Here is a 25,724-nt window from a genome sequence, read left to right as displayed (position 1 = left end):
TGACAGCTGCTTAAGCATCATCTCCTAGAATTTTCTCCAGGTTTACTTCTTAAACCCAGGCTCTCAATATGCAAACAGGTGATTAGTGGGTTTTTCTTCTTAAAAGACATGCTCACTGCTGTCCGTTCGTAGGCAATTAGAACTCCTTTTCAGAGACCTTGCCTGCCCACACTCCCAACACATGTTAGAGGGCTCTAGTTAATCCGTCTTTGCAACCAAGATGCTCCCATTTGCTATACAAGCTGAGCTCAAGAGTTCTGAACCTAAGGACTTCACAAGGTTGTTTAGTTTTAGCAGACTGTGGCAGCTATCTTGAATATTCCAACCAGACTATTCCCAACTCTATTCTAATCTCAGTCTCTCAAGAGACAACTTTAGGGAGAAAGAATAAATCCAAGACCAGCTAGTTCAAGGCCACTTGGGGCCTAGGAGATAACAGCAGTTCTCACAGTTCACAGATCTGTCTCCCATCAGGGTTCACAGTTCACTCTGTCCAGCTGATAGTGCCAGTCTCAGCAGGGCTGGAAGACAGCAAGGGCACTTTCTACAGGGTCTGGGGAAGCTGGAGTCCAGGGTGCATAATTTACAACTAGCCTGTGTTTCCTCTATCTGTGTGGTTTGTAAAGTTCTAGTCACACACCAAGGGTCCTCTTTTTTTTTTTTTTTTTTCCTTGAAACGAAGTCTACAGTACTGAACACAGTGTTGCAAATAACTCAAAAAGGTTCCAGTCAAACAAGGAGGGGAACAATGCTAACCATATCCCTACTGCCACCACTGCTTAGGTAAAAGGAAGCACATTTGCTTATGAAGGACAGATACTTTAATAGTACATTTTAATGAGAAAATATGCTCAAAATAGCATAAATGTAACAGTGAAGGACAAGAAGCAGCTTTTGAAAGTAAAAATTTTTTATTTTGATTGATTTCTCAATGCATTGTTCAATATAATGCCAGTTTTAATGGCAGAAATTTGGTTCCACAGACACTTGGTAATGCTACAGAGAGCTACTACTTTTCCCAGGAAGTTAGGTCAACGGCTGGAAAGAGAAAGCACAACTTTCTAGCAGCATGGCAACTTAAGCCACAGGCCCAAAGCCCCGCAGCTTTTTATGTAAAATGGCACGGACATTTTTTTAGCTGGTGACAGAAGTGAGAAGTGGGAAACAAGACATGGGCACCAAATGGAGCAGTGCATGTGCTGTGACGAGAGCAGACAAACCAAATGTAAGGGCTGTAAGGGAGATTATAGAAAAGGGAACCAATGCTTTACTCAAATGCTTTTTAGAGCCTTTCTGTAGATACAAATATATATATATATATATTTATCCAAAAATATGTCTTATACAGATAAATGTTTCTCAATTAAAGATGGGTCCAAAGCTATAGGATAACATAAAGCATGTCTTCTGTTAAGACTAACCACCTGAATTTTCAATTTCTTTAAAGTTAGTGCATTAGTTTTCCAAATTACCTGACACCCTTTTATAGATATAAATCAAGTAGGCATTACGTTCTAAAAGGGTTTGCACGTTAAACGGCATTTCACTAAGATGCTATGCATATCATACTTACAACAAGCCCCATTAAGAATTATTAAACATACCAAAAAGGGCTATGTAAGTTGGAGATTCCTCTTCACAGTAAACATTTTCTGATTGCCAGTTGATAAATGTTGAAAATGCACAAAAGGACTTCACTTCCTAAGTACTCTTATGTTAATGAGACATCTGCTCCAATATACGGCAATAAATCTTGCAGTAACTATGGGATGTAACACCTATAATCACTACTTAAAAAATAAAGCACACAATTATTTTGGTGATTTTACAAATCTTTTTTCCAGGTGTAAAGGCTACAAAAAACTCCTAAAAATTAGAGAACACTGAAAACATTAAAAGTTCGACATCAGACTTTATAGTATTTCCATTTTACCCTGAAAGACAACTTAAAAAATATGACCTTCTTAGAAAAGGTCACCTTGCTAATATTATAAAAAATCGGTGAGAGCAAGAAATATTTTCACTGGTTATGCGGGGGTTTTTGTAAATGGTCTTTCCCCAAACCATTAGAAAAAATGTTAAAGACAAAAAACAAAATAAAATATGTGGTGGTCCCTAAACTATTCTGAAGGCCGGTAGCTAAGTCTAAGCTACAACATTTTCTCACCCATAGTAATCCTCCTCCCCTCAAATGCCCTTTCAAATGCAGGAACAGTACAACAGCAAAAATCAAAGAGCAGAAACTGTATTTTCAAGAACAGAAAAATTGCTAGTGCTGAAAGACAGAGTAGAAAGCAGATTCTTTGGGGGCCATTAATCCGTCAGTTTCCCATCCACTATGAAGACTTCTCCTTCCTGTTCCGGGGCGAGTCTGCTCCATTTGATGTGACCGCTCCATTCACGCCATTCTCTGAAATGACAGAAGCAAAGGTGAGTAATAACCGCTATGCAGGCGGTACCTGTGGTAAGAAGCTGACCACACAAGGAACCAAGGCAGGGAGCTAACAGAAAGTAACCAACACTAACAAGTGAAACAGGAGGTAGGGTCTGCAACAGTACCCTACGGCAGCCCTGATAGGTCACAGCTGTCCCCCACTGGGTGGCACATACCTTTAAGATACTTCTTGAAAGCAAGCAAGAGTTGTGATTAGGGACTGTCTCTATTATAGTTAAAGGTGGATTGCAGCCTCTTCCTTAAAACTATGATGGTGTGCCAGGTCCCACAGACTTGGGAGGCAGAGGCAGGTGGATTTCTGTGGCTCACACCCCATAAATGCAGATTATACGTCTTTTTTGGGGTGTAAAAGGAGCATGCACTGAACGTGGGGACAGGCTGAAATGTTATCAAAGTCTCCAAAAATTTCAAGGAATGGTCTTTAATTATGGTGAGATTTAGTCAGGCACCAGAAAAACAAGCAGGAAAAAACAAAACATCTAATAAATCAAATAATGGACCCAAATTACAAAACATTTGGAACCGAAAGGTGTTCAAGGCTTGAGGATTCCATCTAACCCAGGGATGAGGGAGAAAGTTCACAATGAATTTTGGGTGATTCCAAAGGAGATGTGAAGACCCCTGACCAGGAGCCATCTCAAGAAGGGGACCCCTACCAGCACAACAGCCAACCAAACCCAAGTCTGGAAGGATGACCAGTAATCGATGACACACAAAAATACAAAAATTTAAAAAAAAAATCAAGAAAGACTTAAGTTTGTGTTGTTGTTTTCAGTACTAGGAATTGTACCCTGGGTTTCATGCATTCAGGGTAGGTGCTCTTCCCCTGAACTCTTAAATGCTACTCTTAACTGACAAGGAAAACATGCACAAATTCCTTGAAAATCACAAGTTGCTGAAAGGGAGAGAGAGATTAAGTAGAGAGAGATTAATAATTTCATTATCTTGAATGTAAATCTACAAAGATGGAGTCACTGTGAAGTCCTCCAGTAACTTACACAACAAACAATATTGAGACTAAACAAAGGAAAAATCTATTTAATACTGTTTTTAAGGCTAGCAGACCTGACAAGGATACTGGAAAAAAAAAGTGCTAATTATAGGCCAATCTTTTATATGAACACAGATGGAAAAATCCTACCAAATAATTAAAACCCAACACAGCAGAGCTACATTATCATCTGTCCCTAACATGGGTGTGTGCCAGGAATGAAAGAGTAATTTTATATCAAGAGAAGGAGGGTTGGGAGATGGATCAGCGGGCAACAGCACGTGCTATACAACCTTGAGACCCTGAGTTCAAATCTCCAGAAGCCACAGGAAAGCTGCTGTGGCCACACATTCAGTGAGTGACTCCAGCACTCCAGAAGGTGGGGCCAGGGGGTTGTTGGACCTGCTGGCCAACATCCTCACTCCAGAGTCAGTAAGAGACCCTGTCTGAAGGGAGAGAGGCAGAGAGCAAGACACCTGACGTCCTTGTCAGACTCTACCCACACACCATGTCCATACCTGATCTCAAATCAGGATAATTTAGCAAGAAAATGCAACATAAAGCGTCTTGATTTGCCACGAAGGTGTACAAACTATTTTCAATTATAGATGACCCAAAAGAACTCATACCTACTAAAACATTTTTAAAGTCAGTTCAGTAAAGTCTCAGGATACAGATTAATTTGCTAACATCAACTGTACTTGTACATATTCACCATGAACAATCCAAATATGAATTAAGGAAAGAATTCTATTTTATAGCAACATTCAACAATATTTAGGAAAAAATTTAATCAAGTACTAGACATTTAGGTTGGTAACTATAAAATTTAATTGGAAAAAATTAAAGAGTAGAATAAGTGAAAAGATATCCATGTTAATGCTCCCTAAGGTAACTTGCAGATTAAAGGAAATTTGAATCAAAACTCCAGGTGCTTTTTGCAGACAAAGAAAGGCAGATCCTAAAATTCACACAGAAATGCTAGACATCTGAAATGACCAAACTGTGAAAAAGAAAACTGGAGAACCTCCATCTCCTTAATGCAAAACTTCCAAAGCCACAGCAAGACAGAAGGCAGTATCTACCCATATGCCACAGCAATGCAGCATCTACCCACATGACACAGCAAGATCGTGTCTACTTGCACAGTGACAGGCACCTAAACACATCTGGTAAAATCCAGATCTCAGATCTGACTAAGTTTTCAAAATTCATCACAAAGAGGTTAGTCTTCCCAGCAAACAGCATAAGAACAACTGTGTATAAACCTGAGACCCAGCTCACTAAAATGCCACTTTGCAATAACAGTCTGGGTGCTCTCCCTAATGACCCAGCAGTTCCATACTTCCATCCATACATACCCAAGAGACAGAAACAGCTTTGCAGACAAAGACATGTATAGGTGTGCTTACATCACCTTATTACTAAAACTACAAACAACCCAAATGTCCATCAACCAGATAAAGTATGGTCTATCCATATAAGACTGAGTAGTGACTATGCCATAACACAGATGAACCTCAAAAACATGATGCTAAAGGCCTGTGTGATGGCTCAGCAGGTGAAGGTGCCTGCTGCCAAGCCACAACCTGAGTTCCATCCCCAGTATCCAGAAGGTGGAAGGACAGGACTGCTAGAGTTGTCCTCTAACCTCCACAGGCATACCATGGCACACATGTACTCACACACCCCATAAATAAAAATATAATTAAAAACATTTTGCTAAGTCAACAAGATGACTCAGCAATTCGAAGTGCTGGCTGTGCAAGTCTGACTGCTGGAGCCCATGTAAGGCGGAAAGAGAACCGCCTCTATAGGGCTAGCCTCTGATCCCCACACATGCACACACACCTACAGTAATATGCAGAAAATTTAAAATATGCCAACTCAAGTGAGTCACAAATGAGCACATACTACATTGCTCTATGTACAGACGATAATTAACAAAGAGCAATCCACTGAGACACAGGACTGAATAGTGGCTGCCAGGGGCTGGGGAAGTGGAAGAAGTTGCTAACAGGCACAGGGGTTTTCTCTGGGATGACTTCCTGTCTGCCTCTGCTTACCAAGTGCTGTGATTAAAGGCATCCACAGCACCACACCTGGCTTTTTCTGGCAAGACTTTATAACATGTCTTGGAATTAGGCAGTAGTTGATATTACTTTGTAAATATTATTGTGCTCCCCCTGCCCCTCACCATGACAGGGTTTCTCGTTGTAGCCCTGGCTGTCTTGGAACTCACTCTGTAGACCGGGGCTGGCCTCGAACTCAAGAGATCCGTCTGCCTTTGCCTCCCCAGTGCTGAGGTTAAAGGCGTGCACCACCACACCTAGCTAGTAAATGTAGTTGAAACACATTTTTATCCCTCAATATGGCTCAGAGGGTGAGAGCACCCACAGTCAAGCATGATGACTCAAGTTTGATTCCTCGGACCCACATGGTGGAAGGAAATGGCCAATACCTACAGGTAGTCATGTGATCACCAAATTATGCCCTGACAAAAATGTGTCTGCACACACACTCTAAATACATAAATGTTCAATTTTGTTTTAAATGGTGATATGTATACTTCAGAGGCCAATCGGATGGTGTGGAAATTATTCCCCAATAAAATCACAGTGGAAAGGTATTACTGAGAATTGGTGAGATAGTTCCCTAGGTTGAAGCACCTGCTACCATCCTGATGACCTGACTCATATGGTAGGAGAGAAGCTGCTGTGACCTCCACGTGTGCTCTGGCACAAATGCACACACAAAGTAAGTGTAAAAAGAACTACAAAGTATCACTGTAATTCAAGATGACCCTGGTGGGTGTGCATGACACTCGTGGATTGAAATTTAATTACCCTTAAGTCAATCTACAGAGGTGATGTAATTTCAGCCAATGTCCAAGCTGTCTGAGGGGAGAGAGATGACTGGCATACACAGGTTCAAGAACTGCTCGGCGAAGCTGAAGAACAAAACCCATAGACCCAGTACTTAGCAGGAACAAGTTCATGTTGATTTTTTTTTTTATGGTGACTACCCCCCATCCGCTGCTTCTGTCCTGAGTACTACAAGCAATGAACATATCTGCAGTGTCAACAAGCTTCCATCAAAAGCCAATTGGAGAAAGCAGTAAGATGCAGGCTTTTCAAAGTTAAAGCACCAAGCATTCAGAAGATGAAAATATTCGTATGTATGTATGTATGTATGTATGTATGTATGTATGATCTTTTTAGAGATGGGAAGGGGCTGGAGAGGTTTTAAAACATGAACAAGATGCTGATAACACACACTGTCACACCCACTTAGCTAGTCACTAATACCGTTGCAACTCGAAGGAAGAAAGCAAGAGAGCCAAGTGTGAGGACAGCTTGCTGGACGGCTCCTGAGGCTGACTGACCCCTCATCAAGGAGCAAGGAATGGGAGAGGGTCACTTTGCCTCTGTTCTGTTAAACAGCTTGATAAAGGAAAGGCAAGCACTCTTGTTGTTGGCTAGGCCACTGTCCTTCAAGTGTACTCCAGAAACATGGTTTTCCTTCTTTTGAAACAAAAGGTAACAGAGTTGTCTTTGTAAGATTTGGAATTTAAACTTCCAGTTGCTATGTTTCTCTATGCTTTCACTTCCTGTGCTTCCACGGTTTAGTCAGTACCTACCTGTTCCTTTTCTGGAAGACCTGCCTTTGGTCATGGCCGGTTTCCTCTTCAGAGGTGGGGCCTGGAAGGCAGAATGCTCCCTCCACCGCCGAAGCTGGAAGTTAATGAACTTCCACATCATGAAGGCTTGCGTGATACAAATGGAGGCCAGAACAGCGATCCTGAAAAGCATGCAAAAAATTACAAAAATTTAAGAGTGTCTGAGGGTAACGCTACAGAGTAAAAGCATTCTGCTGTGATTTGATGGTAATGACTTAATTGACAAGATTATGCCGAGAGTAATCATTTTATTGAGAAATTAATCTTAGCAGTTAAACAAAGGCCCTGTTATTATTATTCAATGTAGAAAGAAAACCACAACAGGCATGAAACCAAATCAAGGGTTCCCCAGGCCTCAAGTGACCCCCTCACTTTTAGATGCTGTGGTAACACAGCCGAGCAGTGGCGTATTTAGTAATATTACAGTAACTGTACCTAACCGCCAGCACGTTGAAGTTTCCAGTACTTAAATCCAACTTCTGATTCTCTGCTCTCGCCAAGCCAAAACCAACAGTAAGGACTGAAAGAATTAAGGTCAGAAGTCTTCCCAAAACAAAAAGAACTGCCCAGAGAGAAAATCTGCAAGAAAAACATGCAAAGTCACAGTAATAAAATCACAAGGAGATGGTTCTACTACAGTTAGGTTCCCCCTGAGTGAATGCATATTTAAACAGTACCTCTTTTGTGTGTCATGAGTCTGCATATGTGTGGCTGAGCCTGTGGAGGCCAAAATCAGCAAGGGTGTTGTCCTCAGCTATTCTCCCCAGTTATTATTTGAGAGAAGACCTCTCACTGAAACTAGAACTGACCAACTGGCAAAAAATTGGCTTGCCCAGCCCCAGTACCTCTTGTTGCCACCCCATACCTGGCTTTTTACATAAGGCTGGGGAATCTGGGGGATCTGAACTCAGGTCCTCATGCTTGCACGGCAAGCACTTTCCCATTACGTCATCATTCTACCTCCTAAAACAGCACTTCTGATTCTGCAGAAAAGGATTTCTGCATCCAGATGCCTGGGAAATTCTAAACATTGTAGCATACTGTCAGAGGCCCGTGGCATTGCTTACCCTATTTAGGTTTTTCAGAACTCTTGTAGACAACTGCTTAATGTTTTTGTTCATTGTTAAGCACCTGCAACGTGTTTCAGAACTTACGCACTGACTGACTGAAGCATGCTGAGTAAAGGCCGAGACAGAGCTGCTGCAAACAATTCCCGTTTCAGAGTTTTACAGATGGCACTCTTTACAAGTTACACCTAATTCTTCTTTTTGATCTGATTTTCCCATTAAAATTTTTTCATATGCTTAAGGATATATCATCCATTCCTTTATTTTCTTTCTTTTTAAAACCCTTTTATTTGTTGTATGAATGCTGTGTGAGGTTTACGGGATTGGTGGGGGTGCATGTATGCCATGGCCCACATGTGGAGACCAGAGAAACTATGTGGATTTGGTTCTTTTTTTTCACACCTTTATGTGGGTTCTGGGACTTGAACTCAGGTCATCAGGACTGGTTGGGAGACACTTTTCTGCTGGGCCATCATACCAGCCCCACCCCTTATTTTCTCCTGAGTCTTTTCTACCACTCCTTTTCTCAAAGGAAAACCATGCCAATACAGGAAGGCCCCCCAAGCCTCACAAACGGTAAGTCCAATACAGTATCTCTCCAGCTAAGAAAGACTCCATTTTAAAAAATAAACTATAAAGCATAAACACTGCTAGGCAGTTCCATTTTCTTTTAGTGTACTAACAAAACTATAGAATTCAAGGACACAGGCTTTGACAATGGACTGATTTCAGACACCTGGGGAACGAGCAGAGGAAAAGATAGTACCTACCCTTTCTGATACTTCTCATCGCTAAAATAAAACAGACGAGAAATGTGGAAAAGAAACTCAACAAAGTAGTGCAGCACCAGGAGAACAAGGCCCAGGTGGTTCAAGCTGTGGAAAGAATACACGAAGGAAGGTTAACTTCCAACTCCGATTGGTTAGCATACTATCCACTTGTCCACTTATACCCAAGCCAAATCCCAACTCACTTCAAAAGGTAAGCCCCAGCGATGTGGAAGAGGTAAAGACCAATGTAGACAAGCTGACGAGGAATATCTTCCTGTAAGCACAAAGGCACCAGACATGAAAAACACAGCCAACACTTTCATTTTTCACAGCACCACCCATACTGCATCTTCCTTCTATCCAGCTGACTTTGTGTCTTAGAACCAACAGGGTCAATAACAACGGCAGGTAAAACACCCTCTCTGCAATCTACCCGCACGACCAAAACTCCCCAGCTAGCTGCTAAAGCAGCACCAACAGCATTCAAAAGGACAATTATCCAGGAACCTTTTCCTGAGTAAAAGTTCCCTTAATTGCATACAAACAAGTGCTTCCATAGCAGTGCCTGTTCACCCAAGGAGTGTGCTGCAGCAAAGGCGTAAAGATGAAGGAAACAAGTTCTGCGCTTCCCATGGCCATGGGCTTGGGCAAGGCAGCTCATCTCTGTACCAGAGGCCTAAAACCTACACCAAGGAAGAAAGCAGAAGCGAGGAGATGTGAGCACACAACCACGGGGAGACACTGGATAACACACAGCCCAGGGAAGAACATAGGACTAACTAAAAATGATAGTGGCTTCAGTGCAGTCCCGGGTCAAACTCCCCCATCATTCTCCGGTCCCCAAGGGAGGAAGACCACGTAACTTGGAGGTCACATGTCTGAATCTGATGATCAGACTGTAGCCTAGCACCCAGGTTCTGGTGCTTACACAGTCCCTGAGGTGTGTGGGAAGGGAGAGAACCAAGGGGGCAGAATACACCAAAATCAGTTTGCTGGGTAGTCGGGGAGCCAGCCAGCTGTCCCAGGATGGGCCCTCACAGAGGTGGAAAATATAGGCTAGATGAAGGCAAACCGGGCAAGACAGAAGATGTGCTGTTTAGTACATTTTCAGGCACAGTCTGTGATTTTGTTATGGGAAGTAACTTTCTCCACTGGAAGCTACATTCAGATTTTGCTTATGACTAACAGACTTGCAACAATGAGTCATTTAATAAAATGTTTCCAAGTCATTTTTACTTTCCAAATAGTTTTCAGAGAAAGTTTTGTGGTGTGATTCTAGGTTGTGCCATCATATCAGGTTACGTACACCCTCAATACTAATGTCCATACAGTTATGAAAGCAAGAAATCATGGAATGCCATAAAATTTGGATTATTTCATTTTTCACGGAAAATCTAATTAGCATGCCTAAATTATAACTTTAAGTAACACTTTTTACTTGTTATTCCAGGATTTAAAAAAAAAAAAGATTTATTTATTATGTATGCACTGTTCTGCCTGCATGCCAAAAGAGGGCACCATATTTCATTACAGATGGCTGTGAGCTGGACTTGAACTCAGGACCTCTTTAAGAGCAGCCAGTGTTCTTAACTGCTGAGCCATCTCTCAGCCCCTCTTCCAGGATCTTTTTATTAAAGAGTTATTCTCTTACAAATTTCTATTTTCATAAGAAAACACATTTCTTGACACTAAAAGTAAGCTTTACTACAAAGGATCACATATATGCCTATAAAAGGCAAAGGTTTCCCCTACAATCCATCTTAAACTGACCTTTTAAAAAAGCTCTCAAATTACAGGGGTCTGTAGCAATTGTTTTGAGTAATAATGTTTGTGAAAGGCACATACCGCTCAAAATACTTCCACCACTGCCACCTGGCAACCCCTTCTCCAGGTCTAAGGACAGACTCTGAAAAAAGCTTCAAGATGATTCAATGGGAAGCCCAGTGCTGAGCAACAGAGATCAGAAACACAGAACTGTGGCTGTCAGGAGGGAGGACTGGGGAACACATCACTTTTATTGTCTAACATCAAAACTAATTTTATTGCCAGCAACAAAACATCTTCCTATCAAGGACACAAAGCTCTCTGCCACCCAACACACCTCTTGGATCGTTAACAGTGTTCCATTCTTATTCATCTGCCTGTGAGACTGGCTCAAAACAATCACTGTACAAGTTTCTTCCAGTAAAGATTTCTTCCAAAAATAAATTTCATAGAGTAAATTTTAAGAAACCGTTTAACACATATGCAGCTGTTACTTTCAAATTATGCTAATTACTTGAAACAGTTACTTTCAACTGTCACGTGTAAGTGTTAAAAATAGATTCAGTTAAGTTCTAAGTTATGCAAATTATTCCATAAAAATTAGACTGCCTTTCTGGAGAAATGCCATCTGGCAGGGACTCATAAGAAAAAAGCTTTAGAAGCTAAAATGAACAACTGCTTTGGAAAGTTCCTTTTTACTTACTAGGGTCAGTGAGCAAGATGCAGACACAGATTAATAATAAAATCTAGAGTTTTCATGCCCATGGGTGTGCAAATTCCTAAAGAAAGCTTATAATAGTTGAGCTGTCCAATAGTAAAGCACCAAGAAACTATGATACTTTCAACAAAGCTTTCCACAATTACACAAATGTTCCCTAAATCAATGTCCAGGCCATAAATGGTGCCACACACCTATCACCTTCCCTCACTCAGGAGAGACTGAGGCAGGAGTTACAATCCAGACTGGGGCCACACAGAACCACCATCCTTAAAATAGTGTGTATGTGGTGGGGGAGGAGGTGTCTATCTAAAATGGCAGTTGTTAGCCACACATGGATAAAGGCACTGAGTAAGGATAGTATGACTAAGAAGCAGACTGTGTTTGCACTTAGTTTCCAGGTAGCTTACGACACCTAAGCCTCACAAGGACGGACAGGGAAGAGCTCCTGGAAACTGTGGGCCTGATAATTCTTAGAATGTACTATATTAAAGACTATCTTATGGAAGGGCATAGATAAATCAGTAAATGGCTGTCATAATTCCACTTAGGAAAACTTGAAGTAAGGGACTTAAAGACAAAACCTTCTGACTGTGGCAAATGTGAATATGCACACAACTGACAAGGAGTAAGATGAAGCCATGTGTAGATGTAACTTAGTCTCAGAGTGATTAACTACTGACGGACATTGTCTCAGTAGATCCCTACCCATTTATCCTTCCCTGACATTATTTCCAAGGAAATCCCACATAGAGGTTTTTCTTTTTTAAAATCTATCTACACAAAAATAAGTAAAGGCACTCGATTAATTTATCTCAGGGAAAAGGAAACCCTGAAAGAGCAACCATCATGTGACAATGATAAAATTGGAGAATATGAATGTAAAGTGTAGGGCATTTGCATAGCGGGAAAGGAGGGAGAAGGTGGAGGGGGCCTCCCAGAGACAGGTAGGCAGTTTCAGCTTAAAGCAGTGAGGAACAGAGTGACAAGAGCTCCATGAAGGAACGTGACTGCGAAGTGCCCTGGAGGCCAGCTTTCAGATAGGGGGCACCGAGAGCTCCAATAGCTTACTCCTTTCTCTAAGCAAATACCTTTCCCCATAGGCTAAAAGGGGACTGCATCACCTCACCCACCTCAGGAAGGGCTGCCCTGGTGAAAATGTAACTGTGGTTTACTTTTTTGTCAATACTGAATTCTTTTGGACTTACAGAACTGTTAACTGTACTGAAACTAGTTATTTGTGAAATAAATTGCTAAACAACAACAACAACAAACCCCCAAACCAGTAAGAGGAAGCTAACACATCCTAAAAACGTGCTTAAGTTTTAATTTAAATTACCACTAATTTAAAAGTGAGCAATCATATGTTAATATAAAAGTCAAGCAAAATTGGAAGTTTCTTAAAAAAAGTGTTTAAGAGTTTTAGCTTTTGAATGAAGGGCAAGGTGGAAGAATGGAAGAAAAATGCTGAGCAATGACAGAGGGGCGTTCAGTTTTACAGATGACAAACCATTTTGTAAGGGAAACCAAACCCAGCTTACTTTTTTGGTTTTCTGGAAGTAGAGTTCAGGGAGTGCATGGAGCCAGTATGCCAACTGGGATATGTAGAAAAACTTCATTTGAAAGCTGTGTGAGAAAGCAAAATTTTCTTTTAAAGTACAGTATTTAAAACAAACAAACAAAAAACGACCAGGTGCAAGAAACCATGACAGACAAGACCATTGATCATGTTGCATATGATGTCTGGCCCATCTTTAGGCGGCTCTCGAGCAGTCAGCTAGCTCAGATTCCCCGCCATTGGCCACTGCCAGCTGGACCTGAGCTTCCTGTCTGTCAGTTATCTAAGGCTGAGGAGTTGGCCATGCAAGCTATGGAAAAACATTAGGGGCATGACTGATCCACAGACCTATAAGGCTTCACCAACAGGGAAAAGGGGCAGAAAGACCATCCGATGTCACAACGAAACCCATTACTTTGTATTAAATACATGCTAGAAGAAGGAGGGGCTGATGTAAAGCAAGGGCTCACAGAGGAAAACGGACCATCTCCAGGTCAAACACCCTGCTGTTCTCCTTAGTGAAATATTATTTCCATCCAGCTACAACATGGAAGAATGCAAGCACATGGAGGTGAGGCAGAACTAAAGACAGGATGGAGGTTCGGTGTGGGAGGTGAGTTGCCAGGAGACGCATAGTCACTCAGCAGTCTCCTCTTTACATTATAAACCTCTGGCCCCTCCAACTGATCAACTTCTCCCTTCTCAACCTCTGTAAGTTAAATGGGAAACACAAAGCCCATCTGAAGATATTCCCAGAAGGTAATACAGCTGCATGTAAGTATGATGTTTACAGCTACAGCTTATAAAAGTTCAACATATTACTATACATTTATTTGGCTCAATCAGAGCATGACTCAGTAAGGGGGATATTACTGTTGGATTTAAGACACATAGTGTGTGGCCATGTGACTCCCTTCCTTCATGAATTTTTTATCTAGTTTTCAGGTTACCTAGTGAGTACTATGTAGGTGGGAAGCACCTACACTTGTTCAAGCAGAGAGAGTGAAGTATACAACATCAGAAAGAGACAGCTTCATTGTGGTAAAGGTGCAGACAGTCTTGGTAGGTATGGACACAAAGCAGGCTTCACATACATGACATGATTAGGGAACAATCTAAATTATATACAGATGCTATGTAAATATAAACTGAACAACATTAGATGCAAGGGACTCCTTGCTGTCAAAGCAGTGAGGAGAAATTCCATGCAGCAGTGAGTGGCACTAGGCAGAACGTTAAAGACAGAGGACAGCTCACTGTCATTAGGACCACTAAGCTCCCAGAAACAACATACAGACCCCAGGGTGCCAGCAAGACAAAAGAGAACCGCAGCCTCAGAAACAGTACAGAGCGGGGAAGAAATGAAGGAATGAAGAGATGGCATGGATAAGGGGAAAAAGAGAGAAATCAAGGAAAGATGCAGCCATGCAGATGGGAAGGACAAGGATGCAGGAAGGGAAAAGAGCACCAGATTAAAACTGTTAAAACCAGGGCCTGGGGAGATAGATGGCTTATCAGCTAAGAGCACTTGATGCTCTTCCAGAGGAGCCAGGCTCAATTCCTAGCACACCCACGTGCTTTACAACCAACCATCCAAAACTCCAGTTCCAGAGACCTGAAGCCTTCTTCTGACTTCCTCTCCATACATACATACAGGCAAAAAGTCATACATATAAAATAATCTTTTTAAAAAACGGTTAAAATAAGTTGTCTCAAGCTGGCAAAGGTAATGAGTACACATAAGCCAGCACACACAGCTTTTTCCTTCTGACAGTGGTGATGCCACTGTCCTTATGCTGCAGGCAACACACCTGCTTCATGTCTTAGCATCGAGCCCAGAAGAGATTAGCAGGAATGGCTTGTTTGTGATATGAGCAGTCTTTAGTAAAAAGGCCCAATAAAAAATAAAATCACTTACGTCATTAGGTTATGGGGATAAGCCCTCCACAGGATAGTTGGATCTGAGATATAGTTTTCCTAAGAGACAGAAAAATTGGTCTATGAATACCACACAGACATTCACAGTTCCCTACATAAGGTTCCAAAGAGCAAGCTAGAATCAAGCGTTTCAGCTCTTCTAGGTGATGGGAATGCTCGTGTTGGTCAAGTGAAATGAGTATGAGAGATAAAGTCAACACAGAAGTTTACTATTTGATGAAAATTACAAGAAACAAAGCAAAAACCCCTCCAAAACCTAACATGATAACTTTAAGACTTCGTGTCCCTGGTGTAACTTTTTTTTTCCCCGAGACAAGGTTTCTCTGTGTAGTCCTGGCTGTCCTGGAAATCACTCTATAGACCAGGCCTCCAACTCACAGAGATCCTCCTGCGTCTGCCTCCCAAGTGCTGGGATTAAGGGTTTGTGACACCACTGCCTGGCCCGGTGTAACTCTTACATTGAAAGCTTCGATAATACAGATTTAAGCTGACATGTCCTATATGTCTATTACATCAGTAAGGTGGGATGTGTACTGGACTGACATTAAGTGCTGGATCTTACTTTGGCTGTTATTAATCTCCACCATGATGACTGATGATTTAAAAGACTCATGTTTAATAATCTTGAAAGTGTGTAAAGCCACATAATGGGATATGAACAGTGTGTGTGTGCGCACACACACACACACACACACACACACACACACACACACACACACACTGTTATTTAACAGTAAAATTGACAATGTCTTCCCTCTCCTTATTAGAGAGAGCTAAAGGTTCTGATTGCTTTACTTGAACACTTATATGCGTAAGTTGTTTGGGAGCCACCCGGACTGTCTCAAGGAAGAACTGACTAACATTTCTGCTTATCTAACCTCAAGCAAGTTCAGGGTAGACACGAGATCCTCTTTGTGAATGGGGAGATCTGCAAGTGACATCAAGATAAAATAACGACATCCCACCACTGAAAACTGTGAGCCGTGCTGAAACAGTCGGCAGCTTAGACTTTCTGCTATCTGAAAACAGAATCTGCCTGGAAATCTTTTGTTTGTTTGTTTGTTTTTTGAAACAGGGTTTCTCTGCGTAGTTGTGTAGACCTGGCTGGTCTTGAACTCACAGAGATCTGCCTGCTGGGATTAGAGGCGTGTGCCGCCACCACCCTTTGCTGGAAACTCTTAATTATGCTCATTCATGAGTAGAGTTCTTACTGTTAAATGAGATTCAAGACCAATACTGAATGGCATACTTACAGAAATGAGAATGAATGTGCCCCAGACACAAGAAAAAAGGTAGAACACACTAAGCTGGCCAGACTCATTAAACTTGCTGTGTTTGGTTTTGGAGAAGTGCATTCTTCTGTTAATTTTCTAAAAACAAAAGCAGGTATTAGTCAGAAATAACAAATCACAAAATACATATAATATATGATGATCACAGTATGGAGAGCTAGTAGTGTTTTACAAAATAGGGATTTCTGAGATTGTATACTTACATCCAACACATACTCCTGAATTATGGCATGAATAATTATCGCCACTAGCATGTAGAAGAAAACTGTAGCCAAATCTTTGAAACCATAGTAATAAAGGGATGCTGATTCAGTAGCTTGTTCCTCTGAAGGCCAAAAAGGACACACACACAAAAATATACGTGAGATTATGAAAACAGCACCCAGTACAACATAGTTATGGAAACAAACAAAAGGAGATTAACCTTGAGTAAAAGTTCTACAGTGATATCATAGACAGTTACTCCTGAGTGTCTTCAGCCATGGATGAATGAAAACTAAAGAGGCTGTCTACCACCCAAAGCTATAGGGATTACTTAAAAAAGACTTGACACATGTTAGTCACGGCCACCAGAAACCAAAAAAACAGGGGAAGGGAGAAGACCTTTACCTTGCTACTCTTTCGTCTTCTTGAGAGCCTCTGCAGGCCCCTGGCTGGACCTGACTGGACCCTCCATTATGATTCTCTACTTCAACTTGTCTGCTTTATTGCTGGTTTCTAAGCACCAAAGAGATGCAGCTACTACTTAAAAGTTATGTTAATTTTTGAATTTGCTTTGATTTTTCAAAACAAATATTAGTATTTATGAGTTGCTGGCACATGTTCTTGGAGTTTTCAGGTTTGTTTAGGGGCATTTAGGTGGCAACATCATTCTGGCATCTCAAATGCCAATCAACGCTACAGTCATTCAACCAAGCATTTATAAAACTACACAGAATAGAATAAACTCATCCTGCCCCCTGGTCTTCCACCAAGGTGGGAAACGCCAGAGAGGGTCCCTGCCAGACACATTCCTATTTCCTGAAGTTGGCATCCATAGTTGACCACAGTCCTCTGCTCTCCAGTAGCCAATTTCCCACAGCAGCTTAATCTCTGCGTAGCATGACTTAGAAATAAAACTTGCTAAAATGAAAGTATAGTTTGGGTACAATTATCTGATAATTCCTAGAGTTCACTAGTATTTTCTCTAGTCAAAATACTTGCTAAAGGCAGAATACAAAAAGAGGAAAAAAGAAAAAGTCTGAAGGGCTTATCCCCAGTCTAAAACTGAACTGGAGGAACACTGCACCTATAGAAATCCTGAATGCACAACAACCTAAACAAGTACATCTTTTCTCAGGGTTTCCTATAGGAAATGATTAGTGGAAGCAATACAAAGAATTCTCTGATGGAATTTCAAGACCATGCACAAAATATATAATTAACAATAAACACATAAAATCAGGTTTCATACACTGTATAGGATAAAATAAAGCCTGGACACCAGAAATTAACATAGACTTTAGTGTCCATGGATACTTCCAAATTTGTTCAATTAATTATCTACATAAGTACCTACCTGTTGCAGGTCGGGTAACATTATACTGGAGAGCAACAAAGACAATGGCTGCTTTTGATGTTATCTAGGGGGAGAAAGAATGAAAAACATCAGTAGAGACTCGGTCCCAAATGAATACATCAAGGGCAAAAAGATTACAAATTCTGCCCCTGGTTCCAAGAAGGAAGGCCCCCTATTCTGTGGCACCTGTAGACACAGTGGGGACTTCTGACCACAAGTAACATCTGGAGTTAGGACAATTCCCCAAAGGATTTTTCTGTAATTCAGAACACATAACTCATGTGTACTGTTGACATTTCAAAAAAACAAAAAAAAAACAAAAAAAACAAAAAAAAAACAAAAAACGGTAGCTTTGGTTGACCCAATAAGCAATGATTTATGAACTATCGATTCCTTATTATACACAATCACCGTGAAGTTCCTATCAAGGAAAACGTGTAAGTTAATAAAAGGAAGCAAAGATGGATCACACGCAGGGTCTGTGAGCTCATCCCTCCCTCCCCCACACACCTGGCTAACCGGTCAGCAGGTATTTCATTAACTTGATTACTGGTCAAAGTAAAGTGGTCAGAACACAAAGATGGGATGTTTACTCAGTACTTAGAAGCACCAAAGCCAGTGCTCCACCAGAAAGGCTCAAATGTCGATGAATGAACTAACCCCATGACAAGAGGCTGGGTTGCATCAGGAGTGGTAAACAGACTGTTACGATACTGCTGGATCTGTGCCAACAGCCTACATTTCAGGTACACAGGTACGGGATAAAGGACCAAGCTCTTTGCTTTTCCTTGGGGTAGGAAATGCTTCTCAGAGGTGTGGTGCAAGAGCTTGTTTGGCATTCCCAAGGTGCACAAAGGGATGAAAACGGCAGCAGAGGGAGAAGTGAGGTAAATTTAAGGTCAGGGCACAGTGTACACACCAGAGGCAGAAAAGCACAGAAACAGTACTGAGTTGCTTCAATGTGGCTGCAAGATTTTAAGGAGTGGTGTTTTTTCCTTTTGTAACCTAAATGGGTCTCATTTCCACTTGATTCTCCACATCCCTGCCACAATCTCTTCTGACCATGTTCCCCACTCTACCTGCAGAGACCCTTTCTTGAACCTATCTTCCTAGCATAGTGTGGCCAGCATGCCTCCCTGTCTCCAAAGGTCTCTGTTTTCTGGCCCCCTTCCACAGTCTTCTCCTGTTAGAGCTTGGTTCCATCACATCTCTCAAGGGCTTCTTCTCTGCCTTCTCAGAGTGGGGCAGCTCCTTTGTCAGACACTCCAAGGGTGCCTTTCTCCCTCAACTCACACATGACAGGACCATGTTCACTTCTATTCTACCCATAGGAAATAAGCACCATCTGAGCTAGGGCATTGTTTACACCATCCTGTCACCGTATGCTCAGAACCTAGTGTGGAGAGGCTGGAGATGGGTTGGCCTGTAAGGGCCCTGTCACCAAGCCTGACAGCCTGAGTTCAATCCCAGCAGCCCACATGGTAGAGGGAGAGAACTGACTCCTGTTACATTGTCTTCTGACCTTCACACAGTGAGATGATGAATGCAATGATAATTTTAACCTAGCATGGGATCTAGAAAATACTAGGCAATTCATCAGTATTACAGAGTAAATAGAAGATGAAACACCACAGAGTAAACATGCAAGCCAAGTGCAAGGCTTTTGCGAGACATCCAATGAAGGATAATGAAGCTGGCACTGGAAAGGTGGCAGTGGGATAGAGGAGGCACTCAGGAGGCCGAGTAAGGCTTGATAAGCAAAAGAAAGGGTCCCATATTACTACTTCCCAGTGTTTACAGCTTGCACAACAAGATGGCAAATGAAAATAAAACTGTGCGGCACAGAACAAGTTTTGAACAGGAGGGAAGAAACTGATCAACTAGTTGAGATTTCTATGGGACACATGGTTGCAAAGAGCTGCAGGAAGCTTACTTACAAATCTAGAACCCGGCAGGCAGAAGTTAGCCTAAAGACTCGGGAATAACTATCCGGACAGAAGTTGACCTGTGGGAGTTTATCTATCATCTACGAAAGTGTATGTTTTCCGTGCACAGAAAAATGCCCAAACTCAAGATCCTGCTACACTTGGGTAAGTGTCTCCTAAAGGCCCATGTGCCAAAGGCTGGACCTCAGCCCACAGAACTCCTAGGACCTTTAATTCATGGAGCCTAGTGGGAGCTTTCCTGGTCACCAGGACTGTGAGACCCTACTGTCGCTCTCTCTCTTGTTTTTTTGTCATAATATGACCAGCTGCTGCTCCAGCCGGTGCGCTCTGCCATTAGGTTTCACTGAGCCACAGACCCAAAGCTGTTGGGTCAACTCAGGCTGGCCTGACTTCCGTTAACTGTAAAATTATGAGCCAGCGGTGTCCTGAACTGAAAAGAAATGTCAGTGACTAAGAGAATGAAGATTCTGACATCTCCAAAGCCAAGAGGAAAATGTTTGAAAAAAAAAAAAAAGAATGGATTTATAAAGTCACGTTTCCAAAAGGTGAGATAAAGAAACTGCAATGAAGTCATCACAGGTCACAGCTTGAGAGAAGTCAACAAAGGATTTAGAGAAGTCAAACTGCAGAGGAATGAAACCCTAAGAGTGACAAGATGGTTCCAGACTCTCTTAGCAGAAAGTCACGATGATGCTGTTTTCAGGAATTGAAAGATAATGAGTTTGTGCCAATGGATAGTTCCCAGGGGAAAAGGAGGAATTAAATACAAAGAGGAAAACATGGGAAAAATGTGTTAGGAAGAGAACTGTAAGCAGAGTTCTCTTGACTGCTTCCTTCTCAACTGTGATGGTAGCTCAGGCTAAGTCTCCCTTATCCACATGCCTGAGATCAATAGCAATTTGGCTTTTTAAAATCTGGAGTATCTGCATGTATACCATGGGATGTTTTGCAGAGAGGACTTGGCTCTAAGCATGAAATTCATTTATGTTTGTTATATGCCATATACACGGTGGACTCCTATGTTTGACTATAATTTGTCATTAGTAGGGATGGAATCAGATACGAGGGAGTGAAGGGAGAATGAATGAGAACAAGGATCTACCCACACCCACCCACCCAATCTGTGTGTATTTGTATTCTCTCTCTCTCTCTCTCTCTCTCTCTCTCTCTCTCTCTCTCTCTCTCTCTCTCCCTCCCTCCTCCCCTCCCTCCCTCCCTCCCTCTCCCTTTTATGGTAGGCTGGCTGGTCTGGTATTTGACATGTAGTTAAGGCTAACCCAGGACTAATATGTTCTTTCCTCAGCCTCCCCAGCCCTAGCATTACAGGGCTGTACTACCACAGCAACTGACATTTGTTAAAACTTGTTTTACCTGCAAGTTGGGGGAGGGGGCAGGAAATGCAGTGTTGCCTGGCCAGGACAAGGACAGCATGATCGCAGATCATGTCTGAAGCAAAACTCTGTGACATCAACATGTGCATGATTTCTTTCTAGAACCCCTCAACACTGAACTAAGATGCATATAAAAGGCAGAAACAGCTGCCTGCAACCCCAGAACTCCAGTGGGCATAGCGGAAGAATCAGGAAGTTGAGGCCAGCCAGCCTGTGTTACACACACACACAAGGAAAAGGGGGTGGAAGAAAACCTAGGAAAAGGCAAGGCAAAGCAAGGAACAGTAGTCTCCCCTTGAGTGTGGTTTTCAGATAATCTGAGGTCAACAGCAGCCTTGAAGACATGAAGACTGATAAGAAGGTGCTGTTTCACTCCACCTAACCCAGGACACCAATCACCTGTGTCTAGTGTATTCATCTTGTAGACACTACTGGCCTGTTAGTAGCCGTTCTGGCTACTGGATGAACTGTTAGGGGCAGTGCTTGTGCCTGGTAACTTTGACACTGTAGCCTCATTTCATCTCATCTCATATCATAAGGGTGAACTCAACATAAGAGGATAATGAGAGGCCGCCTTCACATAACTGCTATTAGAGTTTTATCTTATTACTGTTGCTAATCTTTCATCACACTTGGTTTATTAAACCAGCACAGATATTACGTATAGCAAACTCTTAGAACATACAGTGAAGTAAAATATGTGGCTGCAGGCATCCTTGGGGTTCTAAATACTGTCCCTGTGGATAAGGTGCAGATAGTGTCTTTTAGCTAAGTAAAGTTTATGGGAAGAAAAGTGAAGCAATGAGAGTTAATAGGCGGGAGGAAAGGAAGAGGCAAAGTTACGTCAACAATGTGGACTAGCTGGAGAGTTGGCAGAAGAACAGTGGAGTGGGGAGTGTGGGGGGAGTAAACACTGTGTAGGCTGTGTCTGAACTCTGCTATCCTGGAATTCGTGATCTAGAGATAAATCAGGCCTATGATTAAAACAAAAGGTCTAGAATATGGTCACTAAAGTGAGTTAGTTACTGAACAGGGAGGATGTGAAGACCAGCTGAACAAAAGGGCTAACAAAAATACTGCATTAAAACTTGGTGATGGGCCTGGGAGGTGGCTCAGGTAGGTTTAGCTGGTTGCCAAGCCTGACACTTTAATCTTTGGGATGCCTATGCTAGAAGGGGAAAATTGATTCTTGCAAGTCACCGTGATCCCCGCCCCCCCATATATACATTCTCTCTCTCTCTCTCTCTCTCTCTCTCTCTCTCTCTCTCTCTCTATACAACATTATTTGGTGGGGCCAGCAAGATGGCATGGCGGTTAAAGGCTGACACCTTTGATTCCTTGAACACATATGATCAAAGGAGAGAACAGATTCCTTAAAGTTGTCCTCTGACCCCCATGTGTGTGCTGTGGGTATCTGGGCATGTATGTGTGCATTTGAACACTCTGTCTCTTCTGCTGCCTCCATGTCTCCTGTTTTCAGTTTATAATATGAAGTCATCAATACCACAGCTAGAGAAAACTTTGTTTTCCTTTATACACAGCAAATGTAAATCTTCAAAGATAAATATAGTACCACATTCTAAACACAACAAAAATTAGATTATCCTTTTATGCAAGGCTTCCAAATAAAATTAAGATCCGGCTTCCAGCTGGCTTAGCATGTGACATTAGGCAGGAGGAGAGGAGAAAAAACACAGGTTATACCCACCAAAAAATGTACAGTGGAGATCATGCCTCCTGCCATTTCTCAGCTTCCCAAACTTCTCATCCCATCTAGCACTGTTTCAGCAAGTCAGCAGTGAGGTACAGCCATGTACAACATAAACATGCCACCCGGTGCTAACTGCATTACACAGTAAAAATGGTCATTCTGCACACTTCTACCACTGCCCACTCTCAAGAAAGAAGTTAATTTAATTTAGACCTATCTGACATAAGTTACCACAATCTAATGAGAGATCCAAGTCTAAGCATGCAAAATCATAGAATTTCAGTGGGATTTTTTGAGTGGCTATCATCTGGGGCTTGGTGTCTGTTCATATTATAAAGATGAGAAGTATGGCTGGGCTTTAATCCCAGCACTTGGGAGGCAGAAGCAGGCAGATCTCTGTGAGTTCGAGGCCAGCCTGCTCTACAGAGCAAGGGCCAGGATAGGCTCCAAAGCTACACAGAGAAACTCTGTCTTGAAAAACAAAAACAACAACAAAAAAAAACAACAACAAAAAAACCCAAAACAAAATAAAAAAAAGATGAGAAGTATTCTGTACTGTTAGAGGTAGGCATGATTACTGTATACACTGCATTCCCAAAAGGCATGTGAATTTCTGACTATCAAATTCTACTTCTCCCATCAGTTTATATAAAATTATTGTTTAAAAGACAGGGGGAAATATCATCATGAAAACAAGCTACATTTAAAAATAAAACTTGTCTGGGTGTGGTGGTGCATACATTTAACTCAGCACTAGGAGGCAGAAACAGGCAGATCTCTGAGTTTGAGGTCAGCTTGGTCTACAGAGAGAGTTCCAGGACAGCCAGGGCTACAAGAGAAAACACTGTCTCGGGGGAGGGGGAGTGACAAACAACTAAACTGAAATACATAATTAAATAAAACTTGTGGGATTGTATAGATGGCTTAGTGGTTGATAATATTTGCTGTATTTCCAGCACCCACACAACTCACAAATAACTCCAATTCCTGGGGATCTGACACCCTCTTCTGGTCTCCAAGAGCACCAGGTACACATGTGGTACACAAACATACATGAAGGCAAAACGTTCATAGACATAAAATATTTAAAATGAAAACTAAAACCAAATAGTAATAAATTGTGGGTCAGTGGATAAAGGGACCTGCTGCCATCCTTGATGACCTGAATTTAATCCCTAGAACCTGTATGGGAGACAGAAGGAGAGCCCTAATCCCCATAAAGTTGTCCTCTCATTTCTACACATGCTGTGCTACAAAGATTCAATATCCGAAAACCTATCAGATATAAACAGCCAAACTGCCTACATATCCTTGACCCCCCCCACCCGAACTGCAAGGTCACTCCTTTCAAACTGATTCTGTAAACCCCTTTAGTCTTCCATAGTATCCTTTCTAGGAAGTGTCCAAAGAATCCTTACAGCTTTTTTACTGTTCTATTTTTCCTACTCTAAATATAAAATCTCTAATAGAATTTGCATTCTGTAGATAGATACCGGCTGTAAAAACATAATTTACAAGATTTGTATAAAAGTTTCTATAATCAAACATTTCCCTCAGATTACTTCTTCCTTAATCGAGAGAGAGAGAGAGAGAGAGAGAGAGAGAGAGAGAGAGAGAGAGAACTGTTTTTACTGTCATATGTTTTCCCAACCTGGATGAATTTCCAAAGAATAACCATAGCTAGTTTCTTATAAGTCAAACATTGAGTGAGGCACTATACATATTAGTTAATTTAATTCTGCTTTTCCCCAACTTGAATTAGCTGCAGAATGCAGACTTGTAGAGTATTCCCATGAACTTTTCTGTCTGGCTAGTAACACACCATGTTAGTTCTTCTTGGTTTCACCATAAATCCCCTAATATTTCGTCACTATTCTTCCACAAAAGATGTAACAATTCTGCAAAACAACAGCATCTCTATGTTTCAGCATACACACTGTACTTCTAAGTCAAACAGCAAAAAACCAGCCAGTCAATTTCTCCTGTGCATAAATAAATGTGTCTTCAAAACTTACATCTTTAACATATGGTTAAAGAAAATGAATGACTTGTACAAACTGCTCTGTTCTGTTTACCATTTTAACATTCACTCCTTTTGGGAGTGACTTTAAAAGCTTCTATTTAGCATGAAAACAATCCACTTAGTGTTAAGACTTTTAATCCCAGCACTTGGGAGGCAGAGGCAGGTGTTTTTTTTTTGAGGTCAAGGCCAGCCTGGTCTACAGAGTGAGTTCCAGGACAGCCAGGACTTTTACACAGAAACCTTGTCTCAAAAAGAACAAAAAACAAACAAAAACTATTAACATAATAGTGAATTTCCTTAGAAAATGTGGCAAAAGAATACAAAGCAGAATACAAATGCATAAAAACAGAGGTTGTGGTATTTCTAAGTGTCCAAATTTCCGGTTTATATTTCACTTTACTTAAAGAACTGCAAATAAGCTGTAAGGATTATCATATCCCTAAATTATGCCTCTTAAGTCAGGAACTGTTACCATCAGAAGTTGGAGATGGCCAGTCATAAAAAAACTGTTGTGTATACTGTGCATATAAAATGATTGCATTTTATTTTTATTACTTTACTATTATTTTTAAGACAGGGAGGGAATTGGAATTCACTATGTAGTCCACACTGGATTTGAATTCACAATTCTCCTGCGTTGGACTCTTGATAAGCATCTACCAACTATTTTAATATTTTAGCAGGATAAAAGGTCATAAATTCAGAGATTACAAATATTTAATATTGTGTGTGTTGCTGATAATTGAGCCCAGGACCACGCTTCTGACACATCAGAAACAAGCATGCACTAGAGACCGGGGGTTCAGGCCAAGCACAGAGCTCTTGTCTAACCCTGCACCATTTTACCACAGGGCCACACACCA

At 41.5% G+C, this 25,724-nt stretch overlaps 1 protein-coding gene across 1 annotated transcript in view; it reads right to left on the bottom strand.

Moving 5' to 3' along the window:
• Positions 1–892: 892 nt before the first annotated feature.
• The window catches only part of Tram1 (translocation associated membrane protein 1), a 26,347-nt gene continuing 1,515 nt past the window's right edge, over positions 893–25,724 (bottom strand). Inside the window, exons 2-11 of the mRNA XM_027398836.2 lie at positions 17,791–17,854; positions 16,436–16,557; positions 16,194–16,310; positions 14,921–14,979; positions 12,986–13,070; positions 9,166–9,236; positions 8,963–9,067; positions 7,561–7,704; positions 7,087–7,247; positions 893–2,410 (exon numbers count right to left, since the gene is read on the bottom strand). Of these exons, the coding sequence (XP_027254637.1) occupies positions 2,337–2,410; positions 7,087–7,247; positions 7,561–7,704; positions 8,963–9,067; positions 9,166–9,236; positions 12,986–13,070; positions 14,921–14,979; positions 16,194–16,310; positions 16,436–16,557; positions 17,791–17,854 (1,002 nt within the window). The 3' untranslated portion in view covers positions 893–2,336. The remainder of the gene's footprint in view (positions 2,411–7,086; positions 7,248–7,560; positions 7,705–8,962; positions 9,068–9,165; positions 9,237–12,985; positions 13,071–14,920; positions 14,980–16,193; positions 16,311–16,435; positions 16,558–17,790; positions 17,855–25,724) is intronic.

Source organism: Cricetulus griseus, chromosome 2 (genome assembly GCF_003668045.3).
Source record: "Cricetulus griseus strain 17A/GY chromosome 2, alternate assembly CriGri-PICRH-1.0, whole genome shotgun sequence".
Taxonomy (NCBI): domain Eukaryota; kingdom Metazoa; phylum Chordata; class Mammalia; order Rodentia; family Cricetidae; genus Cricetulus; species Cricetulus griseus.
Note: the sequence above shows the minus strand (reverse complement) of the source record. Positions and strands in the feature narration are given on the sequence as shown.